The sequence below is a fragment of the Armigeres subalbatus genome, chromosome 1 (assembly GCF_024139115.2).
Source record: "Armigeres subalbatus isolate Guangzhou_Male chromosome 1, GZ_Asu_2, whole genome shotgun sequence".
Classification (NCBI taxonomy): domain Eukaryota; kingdom Metazoa; phylum Arthropoda; class Insecta; order Diptera; family Culicidae; genus Armigeres; species Armigeres subalbatus.
The window spans coordinates 171,103,208-171,116,303 of record NC_085139.1 but is presented as its reverse complement, the minus strand read 5'-3'; the positions used below and the strand labels follow the sequence as shown (position 1 = coordinate 171,116,303).

Genomic DNA, 13,096 nt, shown 5'->3' with positions numbered 1-13,096 from the left:
TCAATCATATTGATAATATTCACATTTCACCAAAGGTCGCCCTTAAAAAAAATCAAAACCGATTTTTTTTTTCATGGTGGCAATGCATAGTAATTAATGCAAAAACATGCAGAATGATGTAAAAAATGCGATCTATTCTCCTAAAGTGCTTTTTTGACCTTTTTTTATATGATTTTTACAATACATTTAACGATGCACTAGAAAGGCATCATCACCGCTAGGTGGATTAATCTGTTTTTTTTCAAGTTAATTTAGCTTCATTGTACCTTTGAAAAAACATGCGGTTCTGATCAAAATAAAAGTGCAGCTCAGCTGAGTGTTTTGCAACATTATTATTTATGCAACAAATCTCTTTTTTTTCTGATATGTCACTTATTGAACTCAACCATCTAAGAAATCATTTAAGAGGCCGATTGTGACGTTAGTGGAACAGAAATGAAACATCGTGCTGCTTGTAAAATTCAGTCTAATTTAATTCTACATCGAATGTGAATTCGTTTGTGTGCTGCAATTTTAGACGTCGTTAAATTTTAAAAACTATTTGCTATAGGGCTTTAATGACATTTGATGCATTGCCTGAATCTTCAATGAAATTCGTTACGAACAAACAGCTATTTGAAATATGTTGCGCGTGCCGCTTGAACATCGCTCGGAAGAAGTGCTTCTCCTGTCTGACCATCCCCACTCGATAGTGTCTTCCCATGGGTTCGAGTTGTCGCTCCGACACAATCTATCGAAACAGGCTTTCTTGCACTCTTTGATGGCCTTGTTTAGGGCCAGCCTTGGTGCTTTGAAAAGCTCGATGTATTCTTCCCTCACTTCTGCCTAGCGTGCTTTTTGTAATTTTATTCTAGCCCTGACCCGAATAGTACAGTTGAGACAGATTAGGTCGCAGCATTTCATACATGACAGGATTTGATCGTTCCTAGAAAACACAAACTCATTCATGCCAAGTGTGCTGATTGGGGAGGCAGGTTGTGTGCTCTCCCGACGCGTTTCCGCGTTTTGTGGGTAGAACTTATTGACGAGCGAATCTGTTCCGCGCTTGTCTGTCCTTATTTCTATCACCCTATCGTTGAGTGCGAAATCTAATTACTCCTGTGTCATGGTTGTGTCCTGTGCCCATGTGTACTACGGAAGAAGAAGGGAACAGCCTGTTCTCCGCCTCGCCAAAGCCTTCCAGCCTAACTGCAAGCACTTCCTGTTTCTGCTTTACATCTAGAATCAAATTGTTAATCTTAATCAGGTTCAGCTTCAGGTCTCTCGATATATTGCTTCGTCCATTGGTGAATTCGACAATGTTATCAAGTTGCACCATGACGATTTCTCAATATCGGAAGGATGCCGCTCGATCCTATCGCCACCTTTTATACCGGCAATTGATGCATCGTTAGCGCTCTCCTCGACGACTGCTTCGCCACTCGTCTTCTTCAGCTCCATCTCTCTCGCCACCAATGCGTTGAGTGGAGAATTCTCCAAACCACTCCTTGCAAAGGAATACATTTCTGTTGATTGGTTGGTTGGTTTAGCTTTATTCTTGATTGTTGGGTCCGCCTTGCTATGAGACCATGCGGTGGTTGGCACCTCGGTTTTCAGGGCTGAATCGACTTAAGCCAGGACGGAATCATTTGGTCCTACTCTCGGGTCCGCGACGTTAGGCATAAAGACGTTAGACATAAGTACGTTAGGCATAATGGACATTTGGCATAATTTTGCCTTCTTTATGTCATGGGTTGTTCTTGAGTCTTTTTATGCCTAACTTCCATTATGCCTAACGTCCATTATGCTTAACGTACTTATGCCTAACGGGGTATACCCGTACAGTACCCCAAGGCCTGTCACGGTCTACGGAACGGAAAGCAGCTGTGGAATTCACCTACCCACCATTTCAAGACGGTGACACCCGGCTCTTCTTCTACTTACCCACATCTATGATGGTGATATACTCCGTGTTGTTCGGAGCAAAACCGAATGTAATGACATATTCCAAGCCGCTCGTTCTTGGGCCACCAATAATCGCCAACTCCTTCTAAACGATTTTATAATCTCAACATAGTAAGTGCAACTAATACAGGGATATTTGAATTTTCTAAATGTCATGTCAAACTAATAAAAAATGCACACCAGAGCCACAGGAGCGCGTGCGCTGAAAATACCCCTTAGTTAAAATTATAAAATCGTTTAGGTGGAGTAAAAGAGCAGTTTGCACAAAGTGTAGGACAACACTGCATGCTTCATGGCCGTACAGGGCGACTGGAAGAATCAACAATGTGTACAGATCTAGTTTTGTCCGTGTCTGTAAGCTGCAAGACTTAAGCTGGCGTGGAAAATCGTAGAATGTTTTTTTGGACTGCCCCGTTATCAGCCAGCCACCTGATACTTAGTTTTGACATAGTTTTTCAGTCCTATTTTTTCTATCACCCCTTTAAAATGCATGGAAGGCTCTCCTACTGCTGTGCGACTTGTTGATGGTCGTTCCGTTTCTTTACGCACCAGATCATTGTATTGCACCTTGCAGAGCTATGTTGAATAGTAGATTAGATAGCGCATTTCACTGTTTCAATTCATATAGCATCATGAACGAATCGGATGTCTTACCAGATAGTATGATGCTCGATTTGGATCCATCCAGCGTCGCACGAATCAGCCTAATTATCTTTGCCGGAAACCCAAGTTCTAGCATTAAATGCCACTCTTCGTTTCGCTTCACTGAATTGTATGCATTCTTAAAACCTCTAACAGTCCGCAACTTGTATTCCTGGAATTTATCAAGTCCTTCCCGAAAACCGCTTTGATATTCGCCGACAAACGTCTCTGAAAACGGGCGCAGTCTACTAAACAAAATTTGAGTCATTACCTTGTAGGCGGTATTGAGGAGTGTAATACCTCGATAGATAGCGCAATCGAGTCTGTTGTCTTTCTTGTAGATAGGACAAATGCGGCCATCAAGTCAGCTCGAAAGGTTTTTCTTCTCCCTCGCAAATCATTTCAATCATTTGGTGGTTTTTTTTTCGGTCAGACGAGCTTTACGAGCTCGGCCGGGATTCCGTCTTTCCTAGCGGTCTTACCGTTTTTTAGGTCTCGAACAGCTTACCGTTGGTGGCTCCACTGCTTGTCAATCCTGAATCTGTTTGTGTCCTCTATGTCCGATTGTCCATTTAAAAATGACCCTGCTCGGTTGGTCATGATCACTAAGCCCGCACTTAGTGTGTAGAAAAGTGATGGAATCCACGACTCGAAATTCGTGTTTTACGGTTTCAAGTCAGCTGTCAAGTTTGCTGTCGACTTTTTGTAATTAATAAATTCATTCAAAGCTCGATTTCCCAATCTTAGTCTTTATTCGTTGCCGGGTTTACCGCTAACTCCATTTTTGCTACATTTTTGTATTTCTATTATGAAGAGTCTTCCGTAGGTATATAACTTCACCGGGGCAGTGCGACTGTGCCCGGGACTGAATCGGGACAATATCTTCTTTGCGCCTTGTGACTTGTCATGTACCTGCTGGAGAAATATCAAGAACCCAAACATGTAGACCGTAAAAAATTACACAAACATTTTGATATACAAAAAACCGTCCAATCGAAAGTTCGATATCAAACATCTCAAATGATGTAAACCTAACAGTATTCTAACAGCTAGTTTATTTTTTATTGATTTTTTGTTTTATATACCGTGTCCAAAATATTCTCATACAAATTCAAACTTCAATCGTTTTACATCAGTTTTTCTGTTTGAATGGTGATTGTTTTCACTGAAAGTCGATATAATATTTACCAATTACAGCATTTCGTCGAATAACATTTTGTCGAACATTTAGTCGGGTGGAAATTTAATCGAATGTTGAAAGTGAATTTAAGCATAATAGGTCGGTAATAGGTAATTACATAAAATGGATATATAGTCAATGGATGTTTGATTAAATTGAGTTAAATAATTCACAAGATACATGGATGTACTAATAGGAAGAAATCAGTGGACTTGGAAGTCCAATCAGCAGCGGAAGAAACGATTACCGAAGCTTATGAGGATTTTTCGCCTGAGCAAACGAAAACTATAGAAAAATTGAAACCTACAGAAAAAGTAAAATATTAGGTATCGATGGGAAAACACCCATTATGTATTCTTTTTTTGCCAAGAGCTCAAAAACAAAATGCTCAAAAACCAATGACACCAATGTTATTTTGCAATTATTGATCAAAGTCGGCTTTGCTTTGAAACAGTTTGTTGATTGACATTTCTAGACTAACATTTGAAAAGGGCGAAACAGAAAAAAATTGTTCCTTCTTATTCTTCGTATACATATATAGCTATATATGTGGATGAAGAATAAGAAGGAATAAATTTTGGCTGTTACGCCCTTTTCAAATGTTGGTCTAGATTTGTTCAAATGAAGTTTGGTAAGATGACATTTCGTTGAATGGGCGTTTAGGTGAAGAGGCGTTTGTTTGGATGGGCATTTAATTATTTATTTATTTATTTATTTATCCATCAACAGGCTTAAAATAGCCCCAATGATGTTGGTAATAATATAAAACAAAAACAGAGATACAAATCAGGTCGGCAAATAGAAGTAAAACAAAATAAAAATAGAACAAAAATAACAATCAATAATCTACATTCATCATCTAATACTGTTACGGACACCTGTTAGAAAAGAATGACGAAAACTTATGACGAAGCATATCACGTGTACTGTTGAAGTCGAACAACGGTGCCACTCTATTAAAGATCCGTTGTAAGCCACTAACTCCTCCTTGCAGGCCATAATTGGTACGTCGTAGAGGCAACCGAAGCATTACACTGTTGCGAAGCGTGCGTTGTTGAACGTTAATATCGATTCGCTCCAAGATGGCTTCACAATCGATTCGACCTTGAAGCGTATCAGCAATCGTCATTGCTCTTGCTGTATCTCTTCTGGTGCGGAGCAGCTCAAGATCTATTAAACGACATCTGCTCTCGTAGCTCGGCAACTGGAACGGATTCCTCCAAGGAAGCTTTCGAAGCGCAAAACGAAGGAAGCGGCGCTGGACGGATTCTACTCTATCAGAGCCATTGTTGTAGGCCGGGCTCCAGACTGCTGCACAATATTCCAGTGTGGAGCGAACGAGGGCACAATACAGAGACTTCAGACAATATATATCGGTGAAATTTTTCGCTGTTCTGAAAATAAATCCCAGCGTTTTTGAAGCTTTCTCGACGATATACGAGACATGCTGCTTGAATGTTAATTGCGAGTCTAAAATAACTCCCAGATCCTTCACTTGATTTACGCGCCCGATTGTGGTACCGTGCAGGTTGTAGGCGAATGTGATCGGTTGCCTCTTTCGCGAAAAGGTGATGACGGAACACTTGGTAGGATTCAGTGTCAAGCGGTTTAGCAGGCACCAACTGGCAAAGAGATCTAGTTGCTCTTGCAGATAGTAGCAGTCGGCGATTGATTGGATCAAAAGGAAGATTTTTAGGTCGTCAGCGTACGATAACCGGGGCTCTTTATGATCAAATGCGCATCGTTGAAGTAGAGTAGAAAAATCAGTGGACCTAGATGACTTCCTTGAGGTATACCGGATGTTGCAAAGAAGCAATCAGATCTGAAGTCTCCAATCGCTACCATCAGTTGTCGGTCCGACAAATACGATCTAAACCAGCGAAGAAGGTTGCCGCAAATACCGAATCTATCAAGTTTTGCTATCACGATGACATGGTCTATCTTATCAAATGCGGCGGATAGGTCGGTGTAAATGACATCTGTCTGAGCCCGTTCAATCATGCTATCGGTGATAAACGATGTCAGGCACAAAAGGTTGGTGGTCGTTGAACGTCCAGCAGTAAAACCGTGCTGATCTGAGCAGAGGTGTTGTTTGCAATGCGAGAGCAACGGTTCCATGATAATCAGCTCGAAGAGTTTCGACAACGCACTCAGCGAAGATATGCCTCGGTAATTGTTAACGTCACGCTTACTGCCTTTTTGTGTACAGGAAACATGTGGGCGTGTTTCCAGCAGGATGGAAATTCGCCGCTGGATAAAGACGAACGAAATAAGCGCTGAAGCGGTACTAATAAGCAGGAGATATGTTTCTTCAAGAACGATGCTGGAATCCCATCTGGACCGGGACTGTTCGATGATTTCAGTTGAGACGCAGCCCTGGAAATTGCATCCGCGTCCACATCGAATGTACCAAGCGTTTGTCCAACCAATGACACATTACTAGCAGCGAGGGTGGCTTGATTATCACTTACAGCTTCATTGCTAAATACGCTAGAGAATTTCTCTGCGAAAAGACGACACGTTTCTTGGGTGGAAGTGGCTATTTCGTCATCCAGGTGCATCGAGAATGGAAACCCAGACTCCTTTCGCTGTTCATTGACATATTTCCAAAAACGTTTTGGATGAGAGCGTAGCCTACGCTGAATATCTTGCTCGTATTGGAAAAAACATCTTTGATTGGCTCGCTTGTACTCGTAATTGAGCCTGACGTAATGATTTCTAAGCGGTACTGTACGGTGCCTTGTAAACTTACGCAGGGCAGCTCGTTTAGTTGATTTCAGTTTGCGTAATGAAGTCGTTTGCCAGGGACAGTCGGTTTTCCTGTCTCGCACAGTCTTTGGAACATGTCGATCAATAACGTAAGTTAAAATATTTGAGAAAATTCGCGCCGCAGTTTCGACGTCCTCTTGTTCCAGAATACTTTCCCAATCTAATGAAGACAATAACTCGTCGATACTTCGATTATCGGCTCTTGAGAAATTGTATGAAACAGTTACATCTGAAGCATTGAAATCATGCGCCGCATTATGAGCGATCGTCACAAGCAATGGCGGGTGATGAGCAACCGATTTTACCAGAGGGGCAGGAGCCTGAACTACGGACGGAGCATGATCATGATCACTGGCAAAACATAGGTCCAAAATACGGTTGTTTTCATTGACGACAGAATTCATTTGTAATAATGTGGCGGAACTGTAGCTGTCGAGTAGAGTCTCCGCACCAGCATGGAAAGTGCTATGTCCAGTGTCCGAGAATAAAAAACCGGCAGGTGAAGATTTCCAAGAGATTTGCGGCAAATTGAAGTCTCCTAGCACGATAATTTCGTCGATTGTGCTGGCCGTTTCGATAATTGAGAAAATTGATTGACAATGAGCATTAACGTACTCAACGTCCCTGGTTCTATCAGGAGGAATGTACAGCGCGCACAGAAAAAGATTACGGTCACCAAGCTGAATTGTTATCCAGATCTGCTCGAGACTTGCCCATGCGGTTTTCGCAACGATTCGTGCATTCAAGCCGGTTTTCGCAGCAACCAAAACTCCACCACCTGTAGATTTCCGACTATTGTCACGGCAACGATCGCATCGAAAAACTTCGTAGTCCGAACCGAACACCTGGATGGAAATCGTGTTCTCATTGAGCCAAGTCTCAACCAGAACAATGACGTCGTAGCAATGGTCGGCGACTGCAAGGCGATAGTCTTCGACGGATGAGTTAATTCCACCAACATTTTGGTAATACAGCAGTAAGTTGTGCGGTAGACCGTGGCTGTAAGTTGAACAACAATCAGGCGGCGGAGGGTTCACTGACTTAATATACTTGCCTGCGGAAAGTGTTCGGAAGACCCCTTCACCTGACTCTCAAGCACAGGGCCGGGACGGCTGTTGGTCGCTGGCTGCAAGGGCTCGACTGTGATGAGTAGGCTTGGGGCTTCCTCAAGGCTACAGGCAGTTGTGCGTCCCGGTGGAGAAGACATCGTGGAACCATGATGAGAGGCGTTCGAAGCGAGGCCAGCAGCCGTTTGATGAACTAGTGCCGAGTAGTTCAGCTGTAGATCAGTACTGGAAGTCGAAAGTCTTATAGCCGAGGGGCTGCTCGATAATGCATCGTACTTGCCTTCGAAAGAAGAGCGGAAGACCCCATCACCTCGCTCATGCACAGGGCCGGGACGGCTGTAGGTCGCTGGCTGCAAGGGCTCGACTGTGATGAGTGGGCGACTGTGATGAGTGAGTAAAGTAAAGAGCAGCATAGGTTTTCTTATTCTTTTCATGGATACTGTTTTGCCTTTCTCGTATACAAAATATACGTAAAGGCTATATGATCACTCCAAAAACGAACTTTTGGTAGGAGGCTCGGAGACCCATAGTGTTATACAGTGAACGTTCGCTAATTGGGGTTTTTCTATTTGGGGCGCTTTTTAGTTGGGGGCTCGCTAATTGGGGCGAACCCCAATTAAAAAGCAGCTAAACGTCAGAATGTGATGTCAAAAACGAGTTGACGTTTTGTTTCCGTGTTTGGCGGGATCGATATTTTCTGGCGCGTAAAATTTTCCATTGTTCAATGCAAAAAGTAAACAACATTGACGCTTGTCAAAACGCCCCAATTAGCGAACGGCATTCGCTGTTTGGGATGAGGTCGTGCCCCAATTAGCGAACGATCACTGTATACCAATCAACTTAGCTCGATGAATTGAGGTGATGTCTGTATGTGTTTGTACAAAAATGTGAGACACGCTTTTGACGTAAACTACGTCTAAGGGTGACAAATGAAAATTTCCAAATCCGAGACCGTCACGAAATCATGTAAGATTTTGAACGTTAATAGCGCATTCATCTTTCGATGGATTTTTGAGATTTATATATCAATCGAGTCGGAAACTCTCAACGAATTTTCCAGTTATATTGAAACATTTGATTGTCAACGTTAAAGTAGGGTATTGGACCATTTTGGCAGCACCTCTTTTTCCCGTTCGCAACGTGAGTCTCATTCGGCCGTCGTTCAGTGTAGTTGGTTTTTGGGCTCTACTTTTTGTGCGGTGCTTCGCACCAGTTTGCCACAAAAAGTAGGGCCACAGCAGTGACTGCAGTTGGCGAAATACATACAAGCGCATGTTTGTGCAAGGATAGGATAATAGATTGTTAGCAACGGCAATGCAATGTCATAATGCGATAATCGCAATGCAAATGAACAAACATTTTCGATTCAAAGATAACTTAGGAAAATTGTGAGCCATTTTATGATAAACTGCAAATAGTTAATTATATTTTTATTATTAAATATGCGCCAAAATCAAAAGATTTCAATTTTAATTCAGGAAGTTTGAATGCACTTCAGATACTCTGTGGGTACAATCATGCGGGGCTTATTGTATACGGCTATAGCTTCGGAACGCATACTTTATTGAAACGGGCTATAGGTTACAATAGAACTATTACTTTCTTGCTCCCGGATCTAAGATTCTTGCAATCATATTAATAATATGGTTGCACGAGTATGTTATCCATAATGCCACTGCCAGATAGTGGGAGTTAGATTGTAATAAAATAGCACAAATACCCTATTCCCGTCCGCAGCGTTTACTACTCTGGCGCATCTCAACCGAATGGCTTGGTTTTTGGTACCGTTCTGACCCAAATCCCGAATATGACTTATATTTTGAACACTGGCGTTTTAGCGCCCTAAAACTAAAACTGTCATTGGTTTTCCGCACTGAGGATCAAGATAACAAACGAATTCTAACTCCTGTGGAGAAAATTACACGAATAAAGTTAAAATGGGCATTTAAAAGCTAAAGTTCGGAATATGAGTCATGTTCGGAATTTGAGTCAAAACGGTACATGGCTAGTATTTGTTGATTTCTAGTTGGCGCAACCGGGTTTTATCGACTCACGCTTCTTTGACTCAACAATACGACTATCCCTTCCTGCCAACTATTCCTCGTCACTCCAAATAACAGAAGGCGGAGATTCTGCCAAAGGTCCAAGGCTCGTATTCTTCCACCAGTGATGACTCGATGCTCTGACTACCATTGGACAGAGGCACCTGTTTGTCCGTAGCCAGAGCAGAGATTCTTTGCAAGGTCCAGGGCCGATGCGTATCGTCTCGCATCTGTCGTAAAATCGCTAAGACGTGGTACACGCACTCACCAGTATTCACCCCCAGCAACAAACATATAGCACATCGATCACAGTAACTTATATATGCCCAAATTCTCTCACAATATGGTTACTGAAACAAGATTGGCCCAACGTGTGCTGCTTGGGATATCATAACCATGTAACTAGTGAGTTATTTTTATTTCAGAATAGTATTGTTTAATAATCATACTCCACTATTTCCACCTATATATTACTACAAATAAACTAGAATAGTGGTCGAAAACTTGGAATGAAACTGAATCCCTACTAATTTTACTCTAAGTCGAATGCAACAGTTGGAATTGCGAAAAGCATTATACGTAGTTTACGTTGGGCGGTCGTGTCTTTTACATAACCCTTCAGATTTTTTGGTACTTAGCATTATCCAAAATGCTCGTAACAAGTTTCAATTAACGCGGATTGCGGTCTAGTTGTTTGGTTCGATCGGCTATCGCGTTCCAGAGTTATTCAAAAAACATTGTTTGTTTTAGCCAGGGGTCCTCTCTTGGAAACAAAATGTCAGAATCGATTTTTTTTTTTACAGAGACCGCTTCAATGCACTCAAATGATCGAAAATGAACATAAATTGAAGGAAAAATTAAAATCCATAACCCTAAAGTGCAAATTTGACCTCTCTTATATGTTTTTCTTATTTTTATAATGCGTGACCACCACCAACGCTAGGTGGATTAATTTGGTTTTTTTTTACTTAATATTCATACAATAATAAGTTCAGTACAACATTTACTTCCAACCATAATTTGTTAATGGTTAGCGAAACTTAAATCCGAACAAATGGTCATATGATCCAATGTCTATTCGACCTATTGTCTTTTCGACCGATTGTAATTTCACGAAACATTATTCAACTAAATGTCGTAGTTGGTTTGACAGGTACCCCATAATCAATGTAGTGTCGAGAATATATACCATTTTCCTATTACTCGTTTTTTTTAACTCATCATTGGTCAATATAGGAGCATTCATTACGTGACTTTTCGAAACACCACAAGGAAAGATTCATTAATTATGTAACGCAATAATCGACCATTTTCAAGCCCCCCGAAGATTTGCTTTCAACTAAAATCCATTCGACGTAATGTCGTATCGACCAATTCGACTGAATGTTTTGGCTGAACATTTAGTGGTTTGACGAAATCTCGCGCTTAGTTTCATAGGGGCGTAACTGTATTGATCGATTTCTCTTAATCGATTTTATATTTTGTTAATAACTCATTTGTTTCAAAAGCTACAACCGTGATTATTGATTTTGGTGCTACGTACAATCATCCTTTATCACACCAAACCATTAAATCATCGACAAACTAGCGCAATTCGGTGCAATAATAAAAAGAAAACATCGATGAACAGAAATCGATCAATACAGTTACGCCCCTATGAAACTTAGAGCGAGAAATGTCTTTTGACGAAATTATACAGATTCTCACAAGCGGTATGCATGAAGAATTTTTGGTTTGAACTGAGCCACAAGAAAACAATTACTGCTCGTTTATTCCCGATCATGTACGATCACATAAAATACTCCAAGAGGTTCACATCTGGTGAACTGGACCAAAGTTCAAAAGTTCTGGAACAAAATCAGTGTATGAGAAGACGCTCCGTCAGTCAGTCTGTAAAACGAAACCGTCCTTTCCATAAAATTCCTTTAAACTTGCCCTAATGACATTCGGTAGCATTCTCGATAGAAACAAATGGTAGCTTGCCACACTTGCGAATAACTTCACCTCTACGAAGGAATGAAAAAATGTATGAGAATATTGAACACGGTGTTTATCAGGATATTAAAATCATGTGCACACTAAGGCAGGTAGTGTCAATGATCTAGCAAACACGTATCTTAGTTGTAAGTTTTGTACGTATGGAAATTCTGATAATTTAGCAACTGTCAGACACACTTTTTCCTTCTATCTCTCGGGGATCATTTGGTTTAACGACAGTATTAATACGTTTAGCTTTCCGCTAAATAAGTTCGTTTCCCAAGAATGTATCAACGATTCCTTTCTCTTTTCCAACCGTAGGCTCCCGTTTTGTTTTCCCGAGTGATCTAGAGCCAAGAATCGACAAGAGGGAATGCACGCCCGAGTATCCCATTTGCGTAAACATGGACGATTATCCGCATGAGCTTATCAACGACATTGTTGATCGCCAGAAGGAACGTTTCGCTGAAGTTTTCGGGAATGACGTCGTGGTGGAAAACGGTGACAAACTTGTACAGCGGTTCGACAGTGTGGACGATAGCCGCAACGCCTTTAGGTATATATGCCCCAGCGAAGAGAGATTGATTCATCCGAAGAGCGGATTCGATAAGGATGAGAAACGAGTTATGATCATCAATACCCAGAATTACATGCAAGGTGTACGCATAGAGACATGCCTGTAAGTGAACATAATCTGAACATGTGGCCGAAAATTATTGCTAAAACTGATTATGTTATAATATTTTTTACAGATCTGGAGGAAAACCTTGTGAGAATTTGAATGCACTATTTTCAAAAACGGAATGCCGGCAGGTTTATCACTATCGCACTTTACTGGCAATTGATCCAATAACCAATCAGCCATACAAGGAGAAGTTCAAACTACCGTCGTGTTGCAAATGTGTGATAATGTCTCTAGATGGATCGGCCTACCGCAAAAAAAGAGAAACCAATGGAGGATTGTGATGAGGCCACATGCATTGGTCGAGACTCAGTGCTCAGAAAAAAAACAAGTTGTGAATATGATGGAAATTATTCACTCCGATAGTGATTGAATGTCATCGAATTATTTGTTCTTTGAACAAAAAGCGGTGTGAAGTACAATACAATTCATAAGAATATAAGTCATGTAATGTCGATGTTAATTTTTGTTGAATTAAAAATTATTTGTATATAAGGCAAACAGTGTTTGAACATTATTCAGGAAGTGACCAACTGCAGCAGTAGCAATAATCAGCACCTGTGATTTGCATTTTATCATTGATTACCTAAACGATTATAATGTTTACACTTCTCATACTGATGTAGACCTAACTAGCGTATGCTTGGTTTTCTTTGTCAATAACATTTTGTTTAGGATGTTCACGCCGAATTATACTGAAGTCGATTTTGATGTAGTGGGAAAATGCCCATGGGAAAATTATCAAATGAAGCACAAACGTATCCTATGTGCGGGAGTCTTTAGTTTTTTTATA

At 41.1% G+C, this 13,096-nt stretch overlaps 1 protein-coding gene across 2 annotated transcripts in view; it reads left to right on the top strand.

Annotated features, from left to right (window-relative positions):
• The window catches only part of LOC134208405 (uncharacterized), a 45,529-nt gene extending 32,723 nt beyond the window's left edge, over window positions 1–12,806 (top strand). For both annotated transcript variants that reach the window (XM_062684393.1, XM_062684387.1), the window contains exons 4-5: window positions 11,943–12,300; window positions 12,374–12,806. In XM_062684393.1, the coding sequence (XP_062540377.1) occupies window positions 11,943–12,300; window positions 12,374–12,587 (572 nt within the window). In that variant the 3' untranslated portion in view covers window positions 12,588–12,806. The remainder of the gene's footprint in view (window positions 1–11,942; window positions 12,301–12,373) is intronic.
• The last annotated feature ends 290 nt before the right edge of the window (window positions 12,807–13,096 follow it).